Below are 24,357 nucleotides of genomic sequence, written 5' to 3' on the forward strand. Positions count from 1 at the left end.
AGACGTCGATTAAATGATCAGAAATATGACAACAGCTCCTATCGTTATTATAATTATTATCAATGAAACAATCAATATGAAGTTTACTGAGGGAAAAGTTATAGACAGCAGCTACAGACAAGCATGGAGAGAGCTACATAACGATCCGTTTCTCTGGTTTTTACTATCTACAGGTATGTGTGAGAGTGAAATGAACACCTTTTGTTTGATTTTATAAACTACTGACAACATTTGTCCCAAATTTGGAAGAAAATATTGTGATTTAGAGCATTTATCTGCAGAAAATGACACCTGGATGCAAAGAAACTCAGAACTCAATGTAGGTGGATTAATATTAACCCTCAGCAGTGGTTTTTATACTCTTTATACTGGTTATTAAATAAGATTTGGTTTAGGTGACGACCTCATCAGTGCCTCGTTAAGTAAGAAGAAGATATTTTATACAGCACATTTCCTGCCAGAGCCAAAATATAGTAAATAATGAGGTCCTTCTGCCAAACATGTAGAGAAACTGAGTGAAGAAACATTTGAAGTGGTCTCTTCATTTGTTCTAAAGCTGTAAAATAGATTAAAAAAAAAAAAAAAAAAAAAATGGATTTAAAGAAATAATAAAAAATAAAAGTTAATAAACACTAAAAATCATTGCACATTAATACAGAACTAAAAAAAAAAGTGCATGACATCATGTTTCATGTCACTGCTGCATGATAATTAATCCACCTGTAATCTAACATGGACTAACACTGGGTGTTTTTATCATGAGTAAGAAAATAAACTTTATTGATGCGTTTGGAGTAAAATAAACTTGTTCATTCTGAATTTATAATATGATATATATAAATAAATACAAGTCTTTGTTACAAGTGAAATAAGAAGTTGTCAAACCTTTCAAATTAAAGTGTGATTGCAAAGACGGAGGTTTATGGTCATCATGACACAAATTTTATGTATTTTATGTGTTAAATAATAATCATTTATGTTTTATTTATTTATTATTAAGGTCAATTTAAAATTATTTCATTTAATTAAATATTTAGCTTTTAATCCAAATAAGGAATAAAACCTTCAAAATAAAGTTCCTGTTCACAACATATAATCCGACTTGGTTGGCAGGAACAAGTTGAATTTTTTAAATCTTTATTTTATTTTATTATCGTTATTATTTTTGGTTTGTATTCCTGCAATTAAATTAAAAATACTGAAGTTTTTTTCTTATGAAACTAGAGTTGAAATGTAAAACCATGTGACGGCTTCTACCTGTTTTCGCAGTAGACGATCTTGAGGTCCATGTTGACCCGCGTGACGAACATCTGGCAGTCGATGCGGACCTCGTTGATGGTGGGCGGGGGCAGCGCGTGGGCCACCACCACCATCCCCATGATCTGATTGGGCACCGAGCGGCTGTGGGTCAACGCCATCCTGATCCGCAGGCGGCCCGTCACATGGATCACCTGGACGTCAAAGGTCAAAGGTCAAAGGTCAGAGAGAGAATGAACATCCACATTCAGACAAAAAAACGTTGAATTTGTTAACACTTTAGATGAGGGAACACATGTCCACCATTAACTAGGTGCTTATTAATATGCATATAAGTAGCTTACTAGCTCCTTATTAGTCATTATTAAGCACGTATAGAGAATGTGAAGCTGACGTCACGCCGCTTTGCGTTGTGGGACGTCGGCGCCATCTTTGGAGGAACGCAAACGTAAACAGAGAGTGGGGAAAACGGAGGAAAACGAGCAAGAAGAAAAAGAGAAAGAAAAAGAGATGAGGAAGACGGACAAAAAGAAAAAAAGAAATGGAGAAGGGGAAGGGAAACGAAGGAGGAACGTATCGTGATAAACTCAAATTTAACGAGAAACAAAGGTACACAGAAAAACTACAACTTATTAACGGTGTCGATATGTTTTGCCGTTGAGGGACTGGATTCTAGACCCAGATTTACTCCACTGACTGATCCAGACATCGTGAACTATCTTGTTTTTGGTATTGGTGCATATATACGACTGTGGCAGCAGTACTGTCCCACCATGATTACTTTTAAGCGACTTTGGGGAACTTTTTTTAGGGGGACGAGCAAGTGTTTACATCCGCGATCCTCCAAAGATGGCGCCCAACGTCCCACAATGCAAAGCGGCGTGACGTAACTTCACATACTCTATTAACACCTTATTCTACAAAGCCTTATTCTACCTCTATTACACCATGAATTAATATTTTTCCTTATATTAACTCCTAATTATTGCTTATTCATTGTAAATGAATGCATTGTTGTTTCTGAATAATAACCAGTGGGTTATTGGGGCAGTAGCACAAGAACAGTAATTCTTCCTTTATCACTCTGAATTAGTATACTGTAGCATTAATGCATTAATTTACAAAGAATAAGCGATAATTAGGAGTTAATATTAGGAAAAATCTTAATTCATGGTGTAATAGAGGTAGACTTAAGACTTTTATTGTCCCTCTAGGGAAATTCTTTTTCACATGACCATTTCTTCACATTTCGTTTCACCAGACACATACAAACACACACAAATTACGTAGAATAAGGCTAGTAAGCTACTTATATGCATATTAATAAGCACCTAGTTAATGGTGAATATGTGTTCCCTAATCTAAAGTGTTACCCAATAAGTTACAGAAAATTTATCAATGAACATTTGTTAATATTTGTTTTTTTAACCTCAATCAATAAAGTCTTAAAGCTGCAGTTTGACACTTCAGCTGCTGTTCAACTTGTAGAAGCTTATTCCACTTATATTTAACTTATATTTATTGAATATTAAATAATAGATTCTTGATTTGCATTTTAAATGTCTCAGAGTGAAGATTGTTTAGTTTTTTTTTCTGTGTGGACTCTCAGGGCCACCGTAGTTTCTTCTTTGAGTTGGGTGAGAAAATACTTCATTGTGTGTTTTTCAGATGAGTTCAGTTTGTAAAATCTGAATAATGTAGTAAAACATTTATTATTTCTATCACGAATATTGATTAAACTTCTTTTTTATTTCAAGGAGAATAACAAAAAACAGAGGAAAAGAAGAGGAAAAAGAGTTGACTTCTGTCTGGATTAAGTTGTCGGTTTGTGTTTGTGTATTTGTTCCGGATAAATCGATTAATTTATTGATTCTGTATCGTGTTTGTTGAGAAGTGGATTCATGTTTCTGAAACTGAATCAGCCTCTTTGTTTAGTACGGAGCAGCAACATGACAGCGCTCAGACTGTAACACTGTGTTTGTGTGTGTTCGTGTGTGTGTGTGTGTGTGTGTCAAGTGAGTGCAAATGTGTGTAGTAATATATGCATGCGTGTGAATATTTATGTGCTTCTCTCTCTCCGCTGTGATTTGCATGTGATCTGAGTCTGCCAGGTGGAACATGGTGCACACACACACACACACACACACACACACACACACACACACACACACACACACACACACACACACACACACACACACACACACACACACACACACACACACACACACACACACACAGTCCCAGTGTGTGTGAGAATAAAACATCAAACTTCATTGATGATTCAGTCGTCTGTCTCTCTGAAGGAAAAGAGGAAGTGTTGTTGTTTTATTTTTATTTATAAATGACGCTAAAGTAAAAGCTCGACCTGTAAGTTTATTAAAACAACATCACTGAAGATGCTGAACCAATGATCAATTAATTAAAATCAATTTCCTTTTCATCTTTGATAATGAAGTCACTGTCTCCTGAGTGATTCAATAAAAATAGAGCAGTTTTATACAAACATCTACCTTTATTTTGAAGGAGCTTTAATACAAACATTACCTTTATTTTGAAGGAGCTTTAATACAAACATCTACCTTTATTTTGAAAGAGCTTTAATACAAACATCTACCTTTATTTTGAAGGACCTATAACACAAACATCTACCTTTATTTTGAAGGAGCTTTAACACAAACATCTACCTTTATTTTGAAGGAGCTTTAATACAAACATCTACCTTTATACTGTATGGAGCTTTAATACAAACATCTACCTTTATTCTGAAAGAGCTTTAATAGAAACATCTACCTTTATTTTGAAGGAGCTTTAACACAAACATCTACCTTTATTTTGAAGGAGCTTTAACACAAACATCTACTTTATTTTGAAGGAGCTTTAACACAAACATCTACCTTTATTTTGAAGGAGCTTTAACACAAACATCTACCTTTATTTTGAAGGAGCTTTAACACAAACATCTACCTTTATTTTGAAGAAGCTCTAACAGAAATATCTACCTTTATTTTGAAGGAGCTTTAATACAAACATCTACCTTTATTTTGAAGAAGCTTTAATACAAACATCTACCTTTATTTTGAAGGAGCTTTAACACAAACATCTACATTTATTCTGAAGGAGCTTTAATACAAACATCTACCTTTATTTTGAAGGAGCTTTAACACAAACATCTACCTTTATTTTGAAGGAGCTTTAATGAATCTTTAATACAAACGTCTACCTTTATTTTGAAGGAGCTTTAACACAAACATCTACCTTTATTTTGAAGGAGCTTTAACACAAACATCTACCTTTATTTTGAAGGAGCTTTAATGAAGCTTTAACACAAACATCCACTTTTATTCTTAAGGAGCTTTAAGACAAACGTCTACCTTTATTCTGAAGGAGCTTTGACAGAAACATCTTTCCGGTACAGTACAGTAGGTGTAGTTTTTCTCTGACCTTGTATCCTGAGGACTTGATGTGAACTCCTCTCTTCGTGAGCGTCGACTTCATCCGGACGAAGAAGGATCGTTCCAGCGTGTTGTCCGGCGCCAGGAGACTCGGGCTGCTCGACTCCACTGAGACAGAAACACAACACACAGGAAATACCAGTTTAAAAACTTTGTGTTTAATATATTATCACTCAGATCCCCAAAAAACTGGTGCTGGAGAGAGCTCAACTGTTGGTTTTTAATTATTAATCTGATATTTAATTTGAATCAGACACAAAACTGAGTGAAATCCTGTTTAAATAGGTTCTTCAGTGCTGAAAAAGAAGAATAAAACATGAAGCTTTTAAGAATCTGAATTTCATCCAAAAATCACAAATCTCATCACAGAGAGAGAGAATCAGGACTTAAATGTTTCCTGTGTTTGTTTTTTCTTAAAGGTCTGTGAAGGCGAGAAAGAGTTTGACACCGAAACACCAGCAGAATGATTTTTTAATCGGGTGTAAAACAAACAAATAAATACATTCACGCTGTCGACCAATCACAGTTCGCTGTCAAACCCGCCAATCAGCTCGACGTGGCAGCAGCCGCACGGCGAAATGTCAAAACACGTCAGGCGAGACGAGACGAGACGAGATGAGGAGAAACAGGAAGTTCAGACACAAATTAAAAGTTGGTTAAGGAGGAAAGAAACGCTCGACGTGTTTGTTTGAAAGCTGTAATCTTCTCACGTCAGGACTGTCAAAATAAAAGCCTCCATCCTCACCAAGAGAAGAGGGAGAGGGAAATATTGTTTTTGTTTAATGCACTCTGCAAAAAAAACAAAACTTTATTCATATAGCACCTTTGAAAAGATAAAATAACAACAGATTCTTTAAAGTTTGTTTAAAAAGAAATAATAATTTATTCTGAAGGAGCTTTAACACAAACATCTACCTTTATTTTGAAGGAGCTTTAACACAAACATCTACCTTTATTTTGAAGGAGCTTTAACACAAACATCTACCTTTATTTTGAAGGAGCTTTAACACAAACATCTACCTTTATTTTGAAGGTGCTTTAACACAAACTTTAACACAAAATAAATAAAATAGAAATAAAAATATTTGATTCCTGACGATTAAATAAAGAAAATAATAAATGTAGACGATCAGTTTCCAGCTGCAGTGACGTCATCAATCAGTATCAATCAATCAAGACACGACAATCGACAACAATCTGCAACGGTCTCGTCCTTCAAAACACACACACACACAGACACACACACACACACACACACACACTCAGGAAGCGGCGGCGGTTACTGAAGGTGAGACGCTCCATTTGTCAGCTGCCATCAGGCTCCCAGAAATCAACTGCATATTCATAACTTCTCCATCCATCAGGGGGAGTGATGGGAGGAGAGACAGCCGGGAACGCCCCGTCTCGTCTCGCCACACACACACACACACACACACACACACACACACACACACACACACACACGCACACACACACTGGCCTACACACACAGACACACAGACACACACAGTCCAGTGTGGCTGTATTTCTCTGCACCCTGTGGTTTAGTCCATCAGCTGCATCAGTTATAATAATCGTATCACATAAACCGTTTTATGTGGAGGTTAAAGGGTTAAACAGCTAAACGCATAAAGACACACACACACAAACACACACGCACACAGGATATGACACGTTATGTTGTTGCTAGGCGACCTCTAGTGGTCGACAAAGTCACTACGACAGGAGCAACAGAAGAAAAGAAGTCACATCCAAACTACCGCCTTTTGACTATTTGTGACCCGCTCTGGCGAAATGAGTCGGAAGTCGCAACGTTCGATTTTTAGATAATCAGCTGATAACGTGGAAAAACAATTAAAAAAAAAAAAATGTTTTTGTTAATTTCAAAGAAATGACATTCAAAAACAATCTCCCAAAGTTTCATAGTCCAGATAATTGAGAAAAGGCACGAAAATGACGATTAAAGTTGACTTGCAACTTTTAACCCTCCAGTCGAGCACAACGTGAAATAACTTATGAACCGTTTATGATAGAGACGAGCTGTAAACTGCATTGGAATCGTGGGATTTCCCGCTTTCTGAGGGTCCTTGAAGGGTGCATTTATGACAACAAAGGATGGGGTCCACATGTAATGTAATCATGTAGCTACGGGAACAGATCCTAAACTGAGCGTAGTGTTGATGCTAAACCGAGCGTAGCATCGATGCAATGCTTGCACACGTTTGACAAAACTTCAACAAAACATTACAACTTCCGAACCGTTTATGATAAAGACGAGCTGTAAACTGCATCGGAATCGTGGGATTTCCTGCTTTCCAAGCGTCCTTGAAGGGTGCATTTATGACAACAAAGGATGAGGTCCACATGTAATCACGTAGTCCGGGAACAGATCCTAAACCAAGCGTAGCATCGATGCAATGCTTGCACACGTTTACAAAACATGAAAACACGTCTGAACCGTTTATGATAAAGACAAGCTGTAAACTGCATCTGAATCGTGAGATTCTCTGCTTTCTGAGGGTCCTTGAATGGTGCTTTTGTTACAACAAAGGACGGGGTCCGTCTAATCATGTAGTACGGGAACAGATGCTAAACCGAACGTAGCATCGACGCTAAACCAAACGTAGTATTGATGCAACGCTTGCACATGTTTTACAAAACATCAACAAAACATTACAACTTCCAAACCGTTTGTGATAGAGACGAACTGTAAACTGCATCTGTATCGTGAGATTCTCCGCTTTCCGAGGGTCATTGAATGGTACTTTTGTGACAACAAAGGATGGGGTCCGTCTAATCACGTAGTACGGGAACAGATGCTAAACCGAGCGTAGCATCGACGCAAAGCTTGCACACGCTTTACAAAACATGAAAACACATCTGAACCGTTTATGATAGAGACGAGCTGTAAACAGCATGTGAATTGTTATATTATCTGCTTTCCAAGGGTCAGTGAATGGCGCCTCTATGACAACAAGGGGGTACGTGGTACAGGAACAGACGCCAGAGTCAGCTAGCCTTTAAACTAGAGACGTTCTAGTGTTTAAACACAGTTTAATCAGAAAAAGAGAGTGGAAGACCATGATTAAATGGCCATATCTTGAAAACCATCCAATTTATGACTTTGACCAGGGAATCATTCTAAAGCTTATTTTCTCCTCTTTATATTGATACCAAAATCTCAATTTTGAGATTGCATACGAACTGATGAAGCCCCTTGGATAAGAGGCGAACGATGACCTGGACGAATGAGAATATCCATAGACTCAATTTTGAAATTTGGGTCACTGTGTCTCATTTTGCTGAATCAGGTCACATTTGATTCATTCTAGGTCACTATGGCGACGTGTTGGGATGTATTTACGCTGTTTAGTTAGTCTGCTGTGTGTGACCGAAGCCTTCAGCTCTTTGTGATGTCACCGTGTTCACACCTGTTCACACCTTTTGTCTGAGGCGACGTCGTCATTCACATCCTGTTTGTCCAGGAAATGTAAAGACGTTGTTTCAAACATCTGAACAAATGAGACGCGCACACACACACACACACACACACACACACACACACACACACACACACACACACACACACACACACACACACACACACACACGCACACACACACACACACACACAAAGACACACACACACACACGTGGACGGACTCGTTCAGCACAGTGTGTTTGTGTTTCTACTGCATATATGTGTGTGTGTGTGTGTGTTTAGGGCTGGTTATGTTTTTCCCTCCTTTTTTCTTTCCTCAACTCCCCTAACACACACACGCACACACAGACACACACACACACACACACACACACACACACACACACACACACACACACACACACACACACTCAGGTCTCTGGTGGACGAGCTGGTTTGATCAGCGCTGATACGTGTTGACAACGTCTAATCTGAGAAAATTGAAAGAAATGAATTAATATGCAAATTCATCCTTTATAATATAAATGTCCTTGAAGAGAGAGAAAGAGAGAGAGAGATGACAAACCTGAACATGGAGAAGTGACAGATGAAAGAAAAGAGAGGAAGAAAGAAAGAAAGAAAGTGAGGAAAAGAGAAGAGAGGAAGAGAAGTGAGTGAGACATAAGATGAGAGGTGAAAGAAAAGGTGGATACCGGTAAATGTAGAAGAGATAAATAAAGGAGGCAAGGGAAGAAGGGAGGAACGGAGAATATAAAGAATAGATGAGAAGAAAGAAAGAAAGAAAGAAAGAAAGAAAGAAAGAAAGAAAGAAAGAAAGAAAGAAAGAAAGAAAGAAAGAATCGGGAGGAGAAATAATAAAGACCAGTAAATGTAAGAGAGATACATAAAGGAGGAAAAAGAAGAAGGGAGGAACAGAGAATATAAAGAATAGATGAGAAGTAAAGAAAGAAAGAAAGAAAGATGAAACTGAAGAAGCAAAAGAGGAAGATGAAAAGAAAAAAGAAAGAAATTGGGAGGAGAAATAAAAAAAAGAGTTAAAGTTGAAAAATGGAGGGAGGAAAAAGTAAGAATGACAGATGGAGAGAAAGAAGCAAAACATGAAAAAAGAGATGGGAGACGGACGGAAAGCACCATGAAAAGAAGGAAAAGAAAAAGAGGAGGATGGAGATGAAGGAGGGGAAGAGAGGACAGACAGACAAAGGAGAAGGAGAGAGGGGGAGAAAGAGGGAGGAAAAGGAGGAAAAGGGGGGAGAAAGGAGTGAGGAGGAGGAGGAGTGAAAGAAAAGGTGGATATGGTAAATGTAAAAGAGGGATGGAGAATATAAAGAATAGATGAGAATTGAAGAAAGAAAGAAAGAAAGAAAGAAAGAAAGAAAGAAAGAAAGAAAGAAAGAAAGAAAGAAAGAAAGAAAGAAAGAAAGAAAGAAGCGGAAGATGAAAAGAAAAAAGTTGAAAAATGGAGGGAGGAAAAAGTAAGAATGACAGATGGAGAGAAAGAAGCAAAACATGAAAAAAGAGATGGGAGACAGACGGAAAGAGAAGAACAGCAGAGAAAACACCATGAAAAGAAGGAAAAGAAAAAGAGGAGGATGGAGATGAAGGAGGGGAAGAGAGGACAGACGGACAAAGGAGAAGGAGAGAGAGGGAGAAAGAGGGAGGAAAAGGAGGGGGAGAAAGGAGAAGGAAACAACACAAGGATCCCAGGAGGAGAGAAAAATCTTTGTCTCCTCCTCCCTCCCTCCCTCTCTCCCTCCCTCCCTTCATCCCTCCATCAGTCGGTCGGCTCTCTCTCTCTCAGGAAATCAGCCGCCGATCTGACGGAGGAATAATGATGATGGAGAGAGAGAGAGAGAGGGAGGAGGAGAGGAGGGGAGGAAGAGAGGGAGGACGGAGGAACGACAGGGGAGCTGGACCCTCTTTCTCTCTTTGTTATGCACTTTGAATTAATGGGATTAGTTTCCCCATAGAAACACACACACACACACACACACACACACACACACACACACACACACACACACACACACACACACACACACACACACACACACACACACACAAAGATATCACTTTCATTGTCATACACACACACACATTAAACCATTTCTGCATGAATGAAAGGGGTAAAAAGGGGATTAAAAAAAGAGAAGCAAAAAGAGCGAGGAGAGATGGACGGAAAAAGAAAGAGAGGGTGAGGAAGAAGGAGAAAAGATGAAAAAAAGAAGAAAAAGAGGAGAAAGAGGAGGTGGAGGAGAAGAGAGAAGGAGGGAAAGAAGTGAGTGAACATTATGACATCACTACGAAGCCGATATTCAATCCAGTTTGAAGTTTGTGTTGAAAGTTGTGCAGGTTGTGAGGTCACAGTGACCTTTGACCTTTGTGTTGTCATGACTACAACAATAAACAGGAAGAGAAAAACAGAAAATGAATGGAAGAAAAAGAAGAGGAGGTGGAGGAGGAGGAGGAGGAGGAGCTTTAACACAAACATCTACCTTTATTTTGAAGGCGCTTTAACACAAACATCTACCTTTATTTTGAAGGAGCTTTAACACAAACATCTACCTTTATTTTGAAGGCGCTTTAACGCAAACATCTACCTTTATTCTGAAGGAGCTTTAACGCAAACATCTACCTTTATTCTGAAGGAGCTTTAACGCAAACATCTACCTTTATTTTGAAGGCGCATTAACACAAACATCTACCTTTATTTTGAAGGCGCTTTAACACAAACATCTACAGTACCTTTATTCTGAAGGAGCTTTAACACAAACATCTACCTTTATTCTGAAGGAGCTTTAACACAAACATCTACTTTTATTCTGAAGGCGCTTTAACGCAAACATCTACCTTTATTTTGAAGGCGCTTTAACACAAAAATCTACCTTTATTCTGAAGGAGCTTTAACACAAACATCTACCTTTATTTTGAAGGAGCTTTAACAAACATCTACTTTTATTCTGAAGGAGCTTTAACACAAACATCTACCTTTATTCTGAAGGAGCTTTAACACAAACATCTACCTTTATTCTGAAGGAGCTTTAACACAAACATCTACCTTTATTCTGAAGGAGCTTTAACACAAACATCTACTTTTATTCTGAAGGAGCAGGAGGAGGAGGAGCAGAGGGACTGTAGAGAAGAAAAAGGCGATGAACAGAAGAGGAAGAGGAGGAGAAGGAAGAAGAGGAGGAGGAGGAAGACCGTGTGGGGATTCAGAGGTGTTTTCTCATTCAGCTCGTTTCGGCGTGCGTTGCCGTGGCGTCTTCGGGGACGACGCTCCTACAAGACAAAGATTAGGGCTACAAAGGCGGCAGGTGGCTGCGACTCTGGGACCTAATTATCTACGGCAGAAACTTCCCCCCGTTTGAAGGACAAATGATTAATTAAAAAGAACAACTCACCTACGCCTGTGATCTTTGGACAATACCCAGAGTGCACTGGGGTTTTACTTCCACGCACGTGTGTGTGTGTGTGTGTGTGTGTGTGTGTGTGTGTGTGTGTGTGTGTGTGTGTGAAGTCTCTGTGGGCCGGTGTGTATCATTGTCAGTCTGCCTGGTTCGCGAGGCCCGTTGTGTCCGACTGATAACTAGCTAACGGCGGCGGCGGCGAGACACAAAGCGAGCAGCTATACTACGGCAAGGTCGCTGCAACCTCCATCACCGCCGCCGCCGCCGCCATGACGACACATCGCCACGACGACAAACTGCAGTCAGGTGTCTGTGTGTCTGAACATCACAACGAAGAAGCTCGACGTCAAAGTTTCTCAGATTCAGGAAAGAGATGAAATGAAAAGTAAAGTTTGTCTGTGACCTCATTGATGACATCATACAGTGTTAACGCAACACACTGATGGAAACAAAGCATTACACCTGTAGGCCTACTGACATATGCACTTCATTCAATTTATATCTCTTATTTTCTTAGGCTGTGTTGTAAATCTCCCCCTATCACGGATGTAGTGCACTAACTATATATAGTGTGTTCTCCATTTTGTAGTGTTGTTCGAATTCTCCGCGATTAATTTCATCCACTAGCTAACGAGCTAAGCTAATAGCCACAGAGGTCGGGACACACAACAGTAGTCGACCAAACCAAACTTCCGATATTTCAACAGTTTATTGTCCGAGAAACACAACCACACAGAATCTCATCCTCAAATGTTCCCACAAGTGTCCGGTTTTTCTTATTTTATTTTCATGTGTCCGGTTTGTTTCATGATGTAGTGGATAGGGAATGAGGATAGGGAATGAGTGAATGAGTGGATGATTTCAAACACAGCCTTAGTTTGAGATGCCAGACTTTGTTTTGTACTATCCAAGGTCAATGTTCTGACTGTGATCGGAACTTTTCAATAAAGTTTTGTTGAAAAAAAAAGATGGAAACAAACCAGCTCCAGCAGCAGCTCAGGGACCAAGATGCAACAGTTTGTCTTCATTTACAACTTAAGCCACAACATGAAGCAGCTGCTGCTCGTTTCTCAAACTACATCCCATAATAACACAACAGTTAAAACCGAGGTGACACTTCCATGACACTTCCTTATTGTGTTTGTTTCTTTAAACTTATCTGGAGGCTGCAACTTCAACTCCTTCATCCTGACGCTGCGTTGTGTTTGAACCGTTTCCATGGAGACCGCCAGCTGCACCCTCCTCTTCCTTCTCCTCCTCTTCCTCCCTACTTTCCTCTTCTTTTCCATCTCTCTCCTTTATTTTCCTTTTTCTTCCTCCCTCTTTCAACACACAACTCCTTTCTTTTCCTCCACCTCCACTTCCTTTCTGTCTGCACCTCCCCTTCTTCCTTCTCATCATCATTCCTCCATCCTGTTCTTTCTTTCTTTCTTTCTTTCTTTCTTTCTTTCTTTCTTTCTTTCTTTCTTTCTTTCTTTCTTTCTTTCTTTCTTTCTTTTTTGTTTTGTCCTCTTCATCTTACCTCACTTTCTTACTTTCCATTTTCCTTTTTCTCTTCTTCTACCCACTCCTTTTTTGGCTTCATCTCCTACTCTTCTTTATATCCTAATTTTTCCTCCCTTCTCCCACCCCCTCACCCCCTCCTCTCCTCTTCCTCCTCTTCATCTTACCTCACTTTCTTACTTTCCTTCTCCTTTTTCTCTTCTTCATCATCCCCTTCCTCCATCCCCTCTTTTCTTGGCTTCATCTATACGTTATGTCCTACTCTTCATTCTATTCCTCCCTTCTCCCACCACCTCACCCCCTCCTCTCCTCCTCCTCCTCCTCCTCCTCTCCCTCCTCTTCATCTTACCTTAGTGTCTTACTTTCCTTCTCCTTTTTCTCTTCCTCATCATCCTCTCTTCCTTTTCTGGCTTCATCTATACGTATGTCCTTCTCTTCTTTCTATTCCTCATTTTTCCTCCCCTTCTCCCACCATCTCACCATCTCACCCCCTCCTCTCCTCCTCCTCCTCCTCCTCCTCCTGCCTCCTGATTCTTACCCACAATGCACCAGCAGCCGGAGCCAGGGGAGTGGATCAGTGAAGGTGACGGGCGAGAGGGAATCATGACAAATGTGCCGTATAGCTCACACACACACACACACACACACACACACACACATGCATTCACATATATACTGTGTGTAAAGGTAGACATAACACACACACATATATACGTACACACACACACACACACGGTGGCGGCGGAGCGAGGCGTTCATCACACACACAGAGTATTGTCAGTGAAAGTTTAATTGTGCAAACACTCTGTAACTGTCCTGTCATATTCCTGCCTCTCCGGCTCACTATCGCCTCCACCGCTGTAATTGAATTGCTACCGTCAGTCGGAGGAGAAGAGGAGGAGAAGGGGGGAGGAGGGAGAGGGGGAGAGGGGGGAGAGGAGGGGGAGAGACTCATGAATAGAATGTGTTTCCTATCAGGGAGGATTTGACAAATTGTGTCAGGAAGAAAAACCTGGGTGATAATTTTTCGGTTTACTGAGGGAGAGGAAGAGGAGGAGGAAGAGAGGGAGGAGAGGGGGAGAGGAGAGGAAGGAAGAGAAGAGGAAGGAGAAAGGAGGAGGGGAAGAAGAGGAGGAGGATGAAGAAGAGGAGCGGAGGAGGGGTGGAGGAAGAGGGGAAGAGGAGGAGGAGGAGAAAGGGGGAAGGAGGAGAGGAAAAGAGGAGGAGGAGAGGAAGAGGAGGAGAGGGAGGGGAAAAGGAGAATGAGGAGGAGAGGAAGAGAGGAAGAGGAGGAGGAAGAGGAAGATGAAGAGAAGGATGAGAGGAAGGAGAGGGAAGAGTAGGAAGGGAGGGAGAGAAAGAAGAAGAAAGGGAGGAAAACGGAGGAGAAAGAGGAGGAGAAGTGGGGGAGGAGAGGAGGAATGGGAGGAAGACGGAGGAAAAAGAGAAGGAGGAGAGGAGGAGGACGGAGGAATAGAAAGAAGAGTAGAACATACTGTATGTACAGATGAAGCCAAGAAAAGAGGGGATGGAGGTGGAGGATGATGAGAAGCGAAAAAGGAGAAGGAAAGTAAGGAAGTGAGGTAAGATGAAGAGGAGGAGGAGGAGAAAAAACAAAAAAGAAAGAAAGAAAGGAGAGAGGAAATGGATGAATGATGTTGAAGAGGAAGAAGGGGAGGTGCAGACAGAATGGAAGAGGAGGAAAAGACGGAGGTGTGTGTAAAGAAGGGAGGAAGAGGAGGAGCAAGACAGGATGATGAAGGAGAGGTGGATGAAGGGGAAAAGAGAGGAGAAAGACAGGAGGAGGAGGAGGAGGAAGAGATGCTGCCTCGCAAAATTTCAAAATAAAATAATTCAAAATACACACACACAGACTTCCTTCACTCTGTACTTTTAAATCTGTGTGAAACCGTGTGTGTGTGTGTGTGTGTGTGATGGTAGATTTCCTCAAAGCCTTTTCCCACAATGCAGAAGCCTGGGAACCAAAGGTAAAGACAGGTAAAGCCCCTCCCCCTCCTCCCTCTCTCTCCCCCTCTCTCCCCTCCTCCCTCCCTCCTCCCTCTGCAGTGATAAAACAGACTTTTATTTTGACAGTCTCATCAGAACAATGAGCTCAAATCAAACAGCTCTAATAGTCTGGAGACGACTTGAACCCGGCTTTGTCTTCCTCTCTCTTTCTACTCTCTTCTTTTCCTCCACAGAGACATTTACCCTTCTCTTCCTCTTTCTCCTTCCACCCCCCTCTCCCCCTCCCTCCCTCCCCCCTCATCCCCCCTCCCTCCTTCCTCCTCAGTGATCTCCCTGTGTCGGGACTTTAAGGCTTTTCTAATCTGTCTTTAGCTCCTCGTCTTCCTCCGCTGGGAATGGATACGACTAGGAAAAGAGGAGAGAAAGAGGGGGAGACAAAGTAAGGGATGAGAGGGGAGGAGGAGGAGGAGAGGAGAGGTAGAAGGAGGAGACAAAGTAGAAGGAGAGGAGAGGAGAGGAAGAAGAAGGAGAGATGAGGAAGATGAAGGAGGAGAGGAGAGGAAGAAGAAGTAGGAGAGATGAGGAAGATGAAGGAGGAGAGGAGAGGAAGATAAAGGAGGAGAGGAGAGGAGAGGAAGGAGAAGTAGGAGAGGAGGAAGAAGAAGGAGACAAAGTAGAAGGAGAGGAGAGGAAGGAGAAGTAGGAGAGGAAGGAGGAGGAGATGAGAGGTAGAAGAAGGAGGAGAGGAAGAAGGAGGAGGAGGGGAAGAGAGGAGAGGTACAGTAGAAGGAGGAGAGGAGAGGTAGAAGAAGGAGAAGGAAGGGAAGAGAGAAGAGGTAGAAGAAGGAGATGAAATAGAGGGAGAGGAGAGGAAGAAGGAGGAGGAGAGGAGAGGTAGAAGAAGGAGAGGAAGTAGAAGGAGAGGAGAGGAAAAAGAAGGAGGAGAGGAGAGGAAGAAGAAGGAGGAGAGGAGACAAAGTAAAAGGAGAGGAGGAAGAAGGAGGAGAGGAGAGGTAGAAGAAGGAGATGAAGTAGAGGGAGAGGAGAGGAGGTGAAGAGAGGAGAGGAGAGGAGATGAAGAGGAAGTAGGAGAGGAGAGGAGAGGAGGAAGAAGGAGGAGAAGAGGAGGCCAAATGTTTGTGGACAGTCTATCAATAACCCATGATGATTAGTGGACATAATCAATAACTAATCAATCATAAACTGATGATTAAACTTGAACTCGTGTTAATTTTGTTTTCTGTTAGCAGAGAACCTTTCAAAATAAAAGCTCTAAATAGATTATAATAATAAAGATACTGCTCCAAAATAACTAAAAAGACGCCTTTATATTTCCTCTGAAGATCTTCTTGTTCTTTATCCATTTCTTATACCTGCTTGGTTCATGTTTTGACCCGATGAAGACATACGTTGGTTTTGGTTCAAACAGATGTTTTCCTCTTACGGTCTTATAGGACCGTTTCTCACAGATGCATGATGGGTAAAGGAAGAAACCGCAAAGATCTGGCAACAAAGTGGAGCGATGACGAGAGGAGAAAGACGAGTAAATGAAAAGACAATCTGTGTTCTCTGATATGACAAAGACGAGATTGACAGCTCGTCTTTGTTTGGAACAAGGTCGGAGGTCATGGACACACACACACACACACACACACACGAGAACAGAGAGATAATAAGTAATTGTCTGTATCTGTAACCTGTATAATTACTTCCAGAGACAGACGGAGACGTGAGTGAGTGAGGAGAAAGTGACGGAAATGTAAAAGACAAAAGAAGGAGGGAAGGAGGGAGGAAACAGACACACACAGACAGACACACACACACACACACACACACACACACACATCCCCGGTCAGAAGGGCGATGCAGATGTGCGACAGGTAAAATCCACAGCTGCTGCGTCTGTGTGATGACGACAAATACAAAAACAAACACGATAAATATCACAGATCTCAGATTTCCCAGCGAGAGGAGAGGCGCCTGAACGCATCGTGGCATTTACACTGAAAACAACCAGAGAGCCGGACAAACAGTGAACACACCACGACAACCAGGAAGAGGAGCTTCGAGAAGCTTCCGCTACAAACAAGCTTGAAATATGGACTTATTTAATTTTTTTCGGGACAATTTCTCATTTCGGGGCTTCAATACAAGAGGGACATTACATACGAGCAGCATGGAGGTATTTGGATGTTTTTTGCTGTGTCTTTTTGTTACGAAGACAGTTGGTATCCATTTGCAACCGTCATATGTGACCCGATCCATCAAAATGAGTCACAGTGACCCAAATTTCAAAGTTGAGTTACGATCTTTCACTCTCTTATTCCGTTCTAAAACCTGAGAAAATTGCAGTTAAAGTTTTTGCCAGTGACTCTGGCATCTGTTCCTGTACCACGTGATTACACGCACCCTATACGGTCCCTTGTTGTCATAGAGGCACCATTCAATGACCCTCGGAAAGCAGAGAATCTAACAATTCAGATGCTTTTTACAGCTCGTCTCTATCATAAACGGTTCAGAAGTTGTCATGTTTTGTTGACATTTTGTAAAACACGTGCAAGCGTGTACGTTCGGTTTGGCATCGTTTCTACGTTCGGTTTAGCATCGATGCTACGCTCTGTTAGCGTCGATGCTACTCGGTTTAGCATCTGTTTCTGTACCCGTCCCTTCTCGCCATAGAGGCACCATTCAATGACCGTCGGAAAGCGGAGAATCCCGCGATTCAGATGCAGTTTACAGCTCGTCTCTATCATGAACGGTTCAGGAGATATTTCATGTTTTGCACCGAAGCAACGCTCATTTTCAGAGGGTTTAAGTTGCAGGTCAACTTTAATCATCATTTACGTGCGTTTTCTCAATTATCTGGACTGTGAAACTTTGGGAGATTGTTTTTGAATGCCATTGCTTTGAAATTAGGGTAAACATTTTTCTATTTTCTATGGGTTTTCCACGTTATCAGCTGATTATCTAAAAATAAAACGTTGCAACATCCGACTCATTTTGATAGAACGGGTCACATATGGACATGCAGTGCTGCACGGAGACCCCCTGTAACTCAGAGAAGCCACGGAGGACTCTGAAACTTCTCCCAGCCCTTAGTCCACATGAGGGGGAGGAGATAATGAGTGAAATTTCAATTTTGGGTGAACTATCCCTTTAACGTTGTTCTCCTCCTCTCTCTCTCTCTGTGTCCTTCTGTTTTTATTTCCTCTTTTAATTTCTTTTCTCTCTCTGCTCGTCTCTGTTTGTGTTTGGCCAGAAGACGATGGCGTCCCCAGATAAAAGACCACCAAACAAGACAGAAAGAGAGGAGAAGAAAACAGAAAACACACACACACATAGAAAGAAGAATAGGAGGGAAAAGAAGAAAAAGAAGAAGAGGAAGAAGAGGAGGAGGAGAAGAAGATGGAGAGAGTGTGTTTGGTGTAATTGAATCCTGGCGGCGGCGGAGAGAGGGACAGATGGACGGACTGAACAGATTAGCATCGGTAATCAGAGGAAGGCGTGAGGAGGAATAGACGCCGCAGTGTGTTCATCGAGCTGCTGCTACACAACAACACACACACAGACACACAACAACACACACACAGACACACAAACACACACAAACTTTTAGTTCATCTCAACTAAACTAACTCCGGTCCTGTTTCTGTTTTAAATAAAGTTTAAAGGGACATTGTGTAGGAATTCCTCCCATCTAGCGTTGTGGTTGTGTATATCTCAAGCAACTCAATGGTATTTTTCATGCTGCATTCACCTGAAATTGGGCAGACGGCAGACGGACGACAGCCGCTGCACGTAATTTAGAATTTTAAAAAAAAGATTTTATGATTCTGTTTCATTAATTCTTAACCAATCAGAGCGCGCCGCGGCCACATGGACGTGTGTGTGGCCATGCAGCCTCTGTGACCTTTGACCCTGGTCCAGCTCAGCCCGAGGCCATCCAGTCTTTCTTTCTTTCTTTCTTTCTTTCTTTCTTTCTTTCTTTCTTTCTTTCCGTAACTGCTCGATCCTTCTCTTCCTTTCTTCCACTCGTCCTTCTTTCCTTCATCCTCTTTCCTCTATACCTCCTTCCTCCAGATAAGTGTCTTTCCTCTTTCAATCTTCCTTTATTCATTACGTCATCTCTCTCTTTCCTTGGTCTCTCTTTTCTGTCCAGTTCTTCTTTTTTCATTCTCCTCCTTTCTTTTCCACCACTTTATCATTTCTGTTCCCCATCTGTCCGTCCTCACTTCCTATCACTTCTTTTTTTCTTTCCATAACTCCTCAGTCCTTCTCTTCCTTTCTTCCATTCATCTTTTCTTTCCTTCATCCTCTTTCCTCTCCTCCAAGATATCTTGGATACTTTATTTCTTTATTCACTACTTTCTTGGTCTCTCTTTTCAGTCCAGAACTTCTGTTTTTTCTGCTTTTTCTCTTCGTTTCTTTTCCATCTCTTCCTTTCTTTTTCACCTCTTTTTTTCTTTTTTTCTTTCTTTCTTTCTTTCTTTCTTTCTTTCTTTCTTTCTTTCTTTCTTTCTTTCTTTCTTTCTTTCTTTCTTTTTTGTTTTGTCCTCTTCATCTTACCTCACTTTCTTACTTTCCTTCTCCCTTTTCTCTTCTTCATCATCCCCTTCATCCATCCCCTCTTTTTTGGCTTCATCTATACGTTATGTCCTACTCTTCTTTCTATTCTCAGTACTTCTTTTCCTTTGTTCCACTCATCTTTTCTTTCCTTCATCCTCTTTCCTCTATACCTCCTTCCTCCAGATATCTAGTGTCTTTCCTCTTTCAATCTTCCTTTATTCATTACTTCCTCTCTCTCTTTCCTTGGTCTCTCTTTTCTGTCCAGTTTTTCTTTTTTCATTCTCTTTCATTTTCTCTTCCCTTTGTTCTTTTTTCCTCCTCCTTTCTCTTCCACCACTTTATCATTTCTGCTCTCCATCTGTCTGCCCTAACTTTCTTTCTTTCTTTCTTTCTTTCTTTCTTTCTTTCTTTCTTTCTTTCTTTCTTTCTTTCTTTCTTTCTTTCTTTCTTTCTTTCTTTCTTTCCTTCTCCTTCTCTGTATTCCTTCTTTTACTGCCAAGTTCAAACTCAAACACACACCTCTCGTCTTTCTCTTCTCTTTAAGCACACACACATTACGTAAAATTAAAACTTGAGTCTTCTTGGACCTTGAGAAGTTTCCCGTGTGTTATCGCCATGGTGACAGAGAGATAGCAAGGAAGGAAGAAGAGAGGAGAGGAGCGCTTTATTTGTCGTCCGTCCTGAGCCGCCCTGTCCTCTGCCGTCGTTATCAGAGCAGCTGCGGCTCCATTGTAAACAGCCCCGTCCTCGTTAAGAAGCCTAATTAGAAAACTCTAATAATAATGGGCTGTGATTGGCCATTGTGTACTCTAAAGATTCCATTTAGGGGCCGGCGGTTTAATAAAACTTAACCAAACGGATAATTTTGCTTTAGTAATAATCCTCCGCCTCTGAAAAGTTCTTTGTTTGCCTCAAGTGGTTTTATTGCTTTTCTTTTAAAAAAAAAACACTCATGACACTGATTTAATTAATTTGAGCGCTTTTGCTAAATCCATTGTGACTAATTCTCCCAGTGAGTGTGGAGTTTAGAGGATCTGCTCCGTGGAAATCGTTTAGCAGGTCTGCTGACGGAAAAGAAAAAAGAAAAAAAGAAAAAGGAAAAGAACAAGGAAAGAAAAGAAAGAGAAAGAAGCTCTTTAATGTGAAACTGTTGGGTTCACCTGAGGCTGCAGACACACACCTGACTGATCCACCTGTAGCAGCGGATGTGTTGAATCCATGTCAGAGAGACTCAGGATAGAGGGATGCACCGATCTGATGTTACAGTAAAGGGATAGTTCAACATTTTGTCAAACTGGCCCATTGCCATAATCCCTATAGTCATAGCAGTAGGTTTGTTACCTTTAATTGTCGGTGCAAGCTGTTTTTAGAACGGCGGAGCAGAGCCGTGAGCTGCTCAGAGCTACGCTACGGAGGCTCATTATGGGATTTCTTGGTTTCCCTCATCAAACTCATCAAATACACAATCCAACAACTCCACAACGCTCTGGTGGACAAGTTGTGACCTGCACATTCACCACGCTATGAGATAATAACACAACGTTACCACACAGAGTTGTTTTAGAGGGAAATTCAGAGACTGCTTGATGAAAAACTGTCCCTGAAGGCAACGTGCATCAGCTGTTTTACATGAATTTACCTCTAAAACAACTCTGTCTGAACCATCCCTTTTACATCAAATCATCTTGTCTTTTTTTAGCTGAGGAGGAATAATGTAAATATCATATATACTGTATATGAGGACTGGGACTGAATATAACCTAAAGGTTTTGACAATGGTCTCGCATTGGTTTGGTCTCGACCCCCTTAAAGTCTCGATCTTGTCTTGGTCTTGAATTCCGACTACGGACTCAGACCAAAAGGCCGAGGTCTTTATTAAACCCCAGGGTGCAGCAGCAACACACAAGCAAAAATACTACACACAGCAAACACCTAACTTTTAAATACAAGAGACAATAAACGGACTGTGAAATCTGACAACATCGACTCTTTAGTAATATCCCTCCGCCACACAGACTAGTCCCAGCTGCAGCCTGTTTAGTTGGTGTGAAGTGGTTAAAAAGTGTTTTGACCTTGAGTCAATAAGTGAAGTGTGACATCACATATGATAACACAATCGATAATGCCTGCAGTCTCCATGGAAACAGCTGATTTTCATTCATTTAATTTCATTCATACTTATATCAATTATGATATTTTACAGTTTCTTCGTCTTCTTTTTCTTTTTCTGTGACGTGTGGAAACAAACTGATCTGAAACCAGATTCTGAGGCAAACAGAACGAAAGGTGAAGAAAAACGTGTGTGTGTGTGTGTGTGTGTGTGTGTGTGTGTGTGTGTGTGTGTAGGTGTGTGTGTGTGTGTAGGTGTGTGTGTGTGTGTGCGTATCCCGCCAGATCTGACCTTTGCCTCCTGGTGTGGAGTGCCAGTGACATTTCAAATGCAAATAGAAACACACTTCACCATGTTCACACACACACACACACAGTCTGTGGGTTTGTCCTTGGGCGGCGGTCGCCATCGTCGTCGTCGTCGTGGTTGCCGCCGCCGCCGCTGCAGCCGCCGGCCGCTCTAAATGACATTAAACGTAGGTGACTGTAAACTTGGGTAATTATGATAAATGCGGGCGATTATGAGGAATTATTCTCCTCCATTGTGCTAATAGCGTAATTAGCAACAATAATCAAAGACTTATGATGTTGGAATAAGGCGACGCCGCGGACAATTAGACCGCGAGGAGCTAATAATGAAGAACTTATGGTGTTTTTCTCCTGAAGGGTAGAGTCAGAGTCGCTCGCTGCTACTTCAGGGACGACGTGGAAATTTGGGCGTTTTTTCCTGCGTCTGATGAGAGAAAATTGAAATAAATACTCAATTAAACGCCGGTGCAGCAGCAGCGCCTCTGTTTGATGGTGTGAGTGTGAATGTGAATGATGAAGGTGCAACACCTGAAGTTTCACTACAGGTGAATAGGGTACAAATTTTAACTAACAGATATCACCATGAAACTTCCCAAGTTTATCACTCACATTAACAGAAATATTTTTTGTATTACAAGTTTTGTCAAATTTTATGTTTAAGTATGTAAATGAGGCAATATCTAATGAAATATGCGCTAATTTGCATATATTTCCAGAAAAGAAATCTGAACAATGGATAAAGCTACTTTCATAATTCTTGTTTTATTTTGTTGACATATTAGAGTCAGAAGTTTTTACAGAGGAGGATTGTGGATATCTCTTTTTATCACTCTGTAAATGAGAAAATACTGTCACCAGCCCTAAAAAAAATCAAATTTCTCCATGTTTGTAGGAATACAATGTTGTATAAATGAGGCTGTGAATGATATATCAACAATCCCCTCTGTAAAAACCTTCAGAATATAGCAAAGGATCAAAGTGGAAGGTTTGGTGTCTGTAAGTGCTGCTGAAGTGGAAATTTCTAGCTCAGAGTCTGAGTCTGAAAAACTCTTTCTGAGAAAACGGCCTTTAAAGACTTAGACTGTAAAATTACATAGATTGTTAATGTAAATCGTACTTTTACGATTGGTTGCGGATACAAAGGAAATGACAATTTTATGGAGCCTACTGTACATAATTGTTCAGGAGAGAGATAGCTTTACAATGATACCTGACATGACATGGGTCAGACTAACTTTTGGTGAATTTAGGAGAAATTTATTGACAAAAGAGACAAAATGAAGTAAAATAAAAACCTTAATGTGGATTTTCTACCATTTCTTTTGACTTTTCTGAAAGAATACATGTTAAGGAAGAAAAATAGCCCAAAATCTCAAAATTGATGCATGAAAAAACAGTGTTTTTGCCTGTTAGTGTCTCGCCTTAACTCTGAATGTTGGTGGTGGTGCATTCACTTCACTTCAGTGCAGTAAATCTGAACGTCTGTGGCCTTTCATACTGTGTTTTAGGGGAAATTAATAAATAAATAAATCGTCAGTGTAGCGACTGACGGCCCCGCAGGCGAAACAGATCATCACAGAGACAGAGAGACGGGGTTCAGATGATGATGATGATGATGATGATGATGATGATGATGATGATGATGATACGAGGATGAGACAAAGGATGTGAGGAGTGTGTTGTGTGTTTGTGTCAGAGATGTCATCAGTGTGTGGTCATGCAGCGGCGGATGCTGAAATCTGTCGAGTTCAAAAATCCCCTTTTTTTTTTTCTTTTTTTTTTTTGGTCCATTTGCATTTTACAGCGTCTGAAACGTCTGATGTCAAAATGATTCTCTGAACTCGACAGATTTCAGCTTCAATTAGCAGCTCTATGGTGTTTTATTCTGAAGAGTCTCTTTCCTATCCACTATAAAACATTAGAGGCACTTTAGAGACACAGAATTTAATTTTAATTCAAAATGAGAATTAAGACTCAGAACATATGAATCATTAATGTGGAAGTCTGTCTCCAGTAAATGTTAAACCAGCGCTCTGTGAGTAGTAATCCTGGGCCTGAACGCTGCTGCCGATCGAGATTTATCCTCCGATTACTGATCAGAAGTCGATCAGAGGAGAAGGTGCAGAGGATAATCAAAGGACGGACTCGTTATTTATGATCAGGATGTTTGAAATCAGCCGTTTATGACAAAAAAACTCAACAATAGGAAGATTTGAGGAAGTAAATTTCACTTTTGGTCACACTTTATAATAAAAACACATTATTAAACATTAGTAAAGCATTAAATACTGAATTCATCATTGATAACACATGAATACTCATTAATAAACGTTAGTTAACT

The 24,357-nt window shown here is 40.8% G+C and overlaps 1 protein-coding gene across 1 annotated transcript in view; it reads right to left on the reverse strand.

Annotated features, from left to right (window-relative positions):
* npas3 (neuronal PAS domain protein 3) overlaps positions 1-24,357 on the reverse strand; it is a gene marked incomplete at both ends in the record, with an annotated part of 345,031 nt that overhangs the window by 24,817 nt on the left and 295,857 nt on the right. The window contains 2 exons of the mRNA XM_083998776.1: positions 1,258-1,451; positions 4,702-4,820. Of these exons, the coding sequence (XP_083854902.1) occupies positions 1,258-1,451; positions 4,702-4,820 (313 nt within the window). The remainder of the gene's footprint in view (positions 1-1,257; positions 1,452-4,701; positions 4,821-24,357) is intronic.

This window comes from Trachurus trachurus, assembly GCF_905171665.1.
Source record: "Trachurus trachurus genome assembly, chromosome: 22".
NCBI lineage: Eukaryota > Metazoa > Chordata > Actinopteri > Carangiformes > Carangidae > Trachurus > Trachurus trachurus.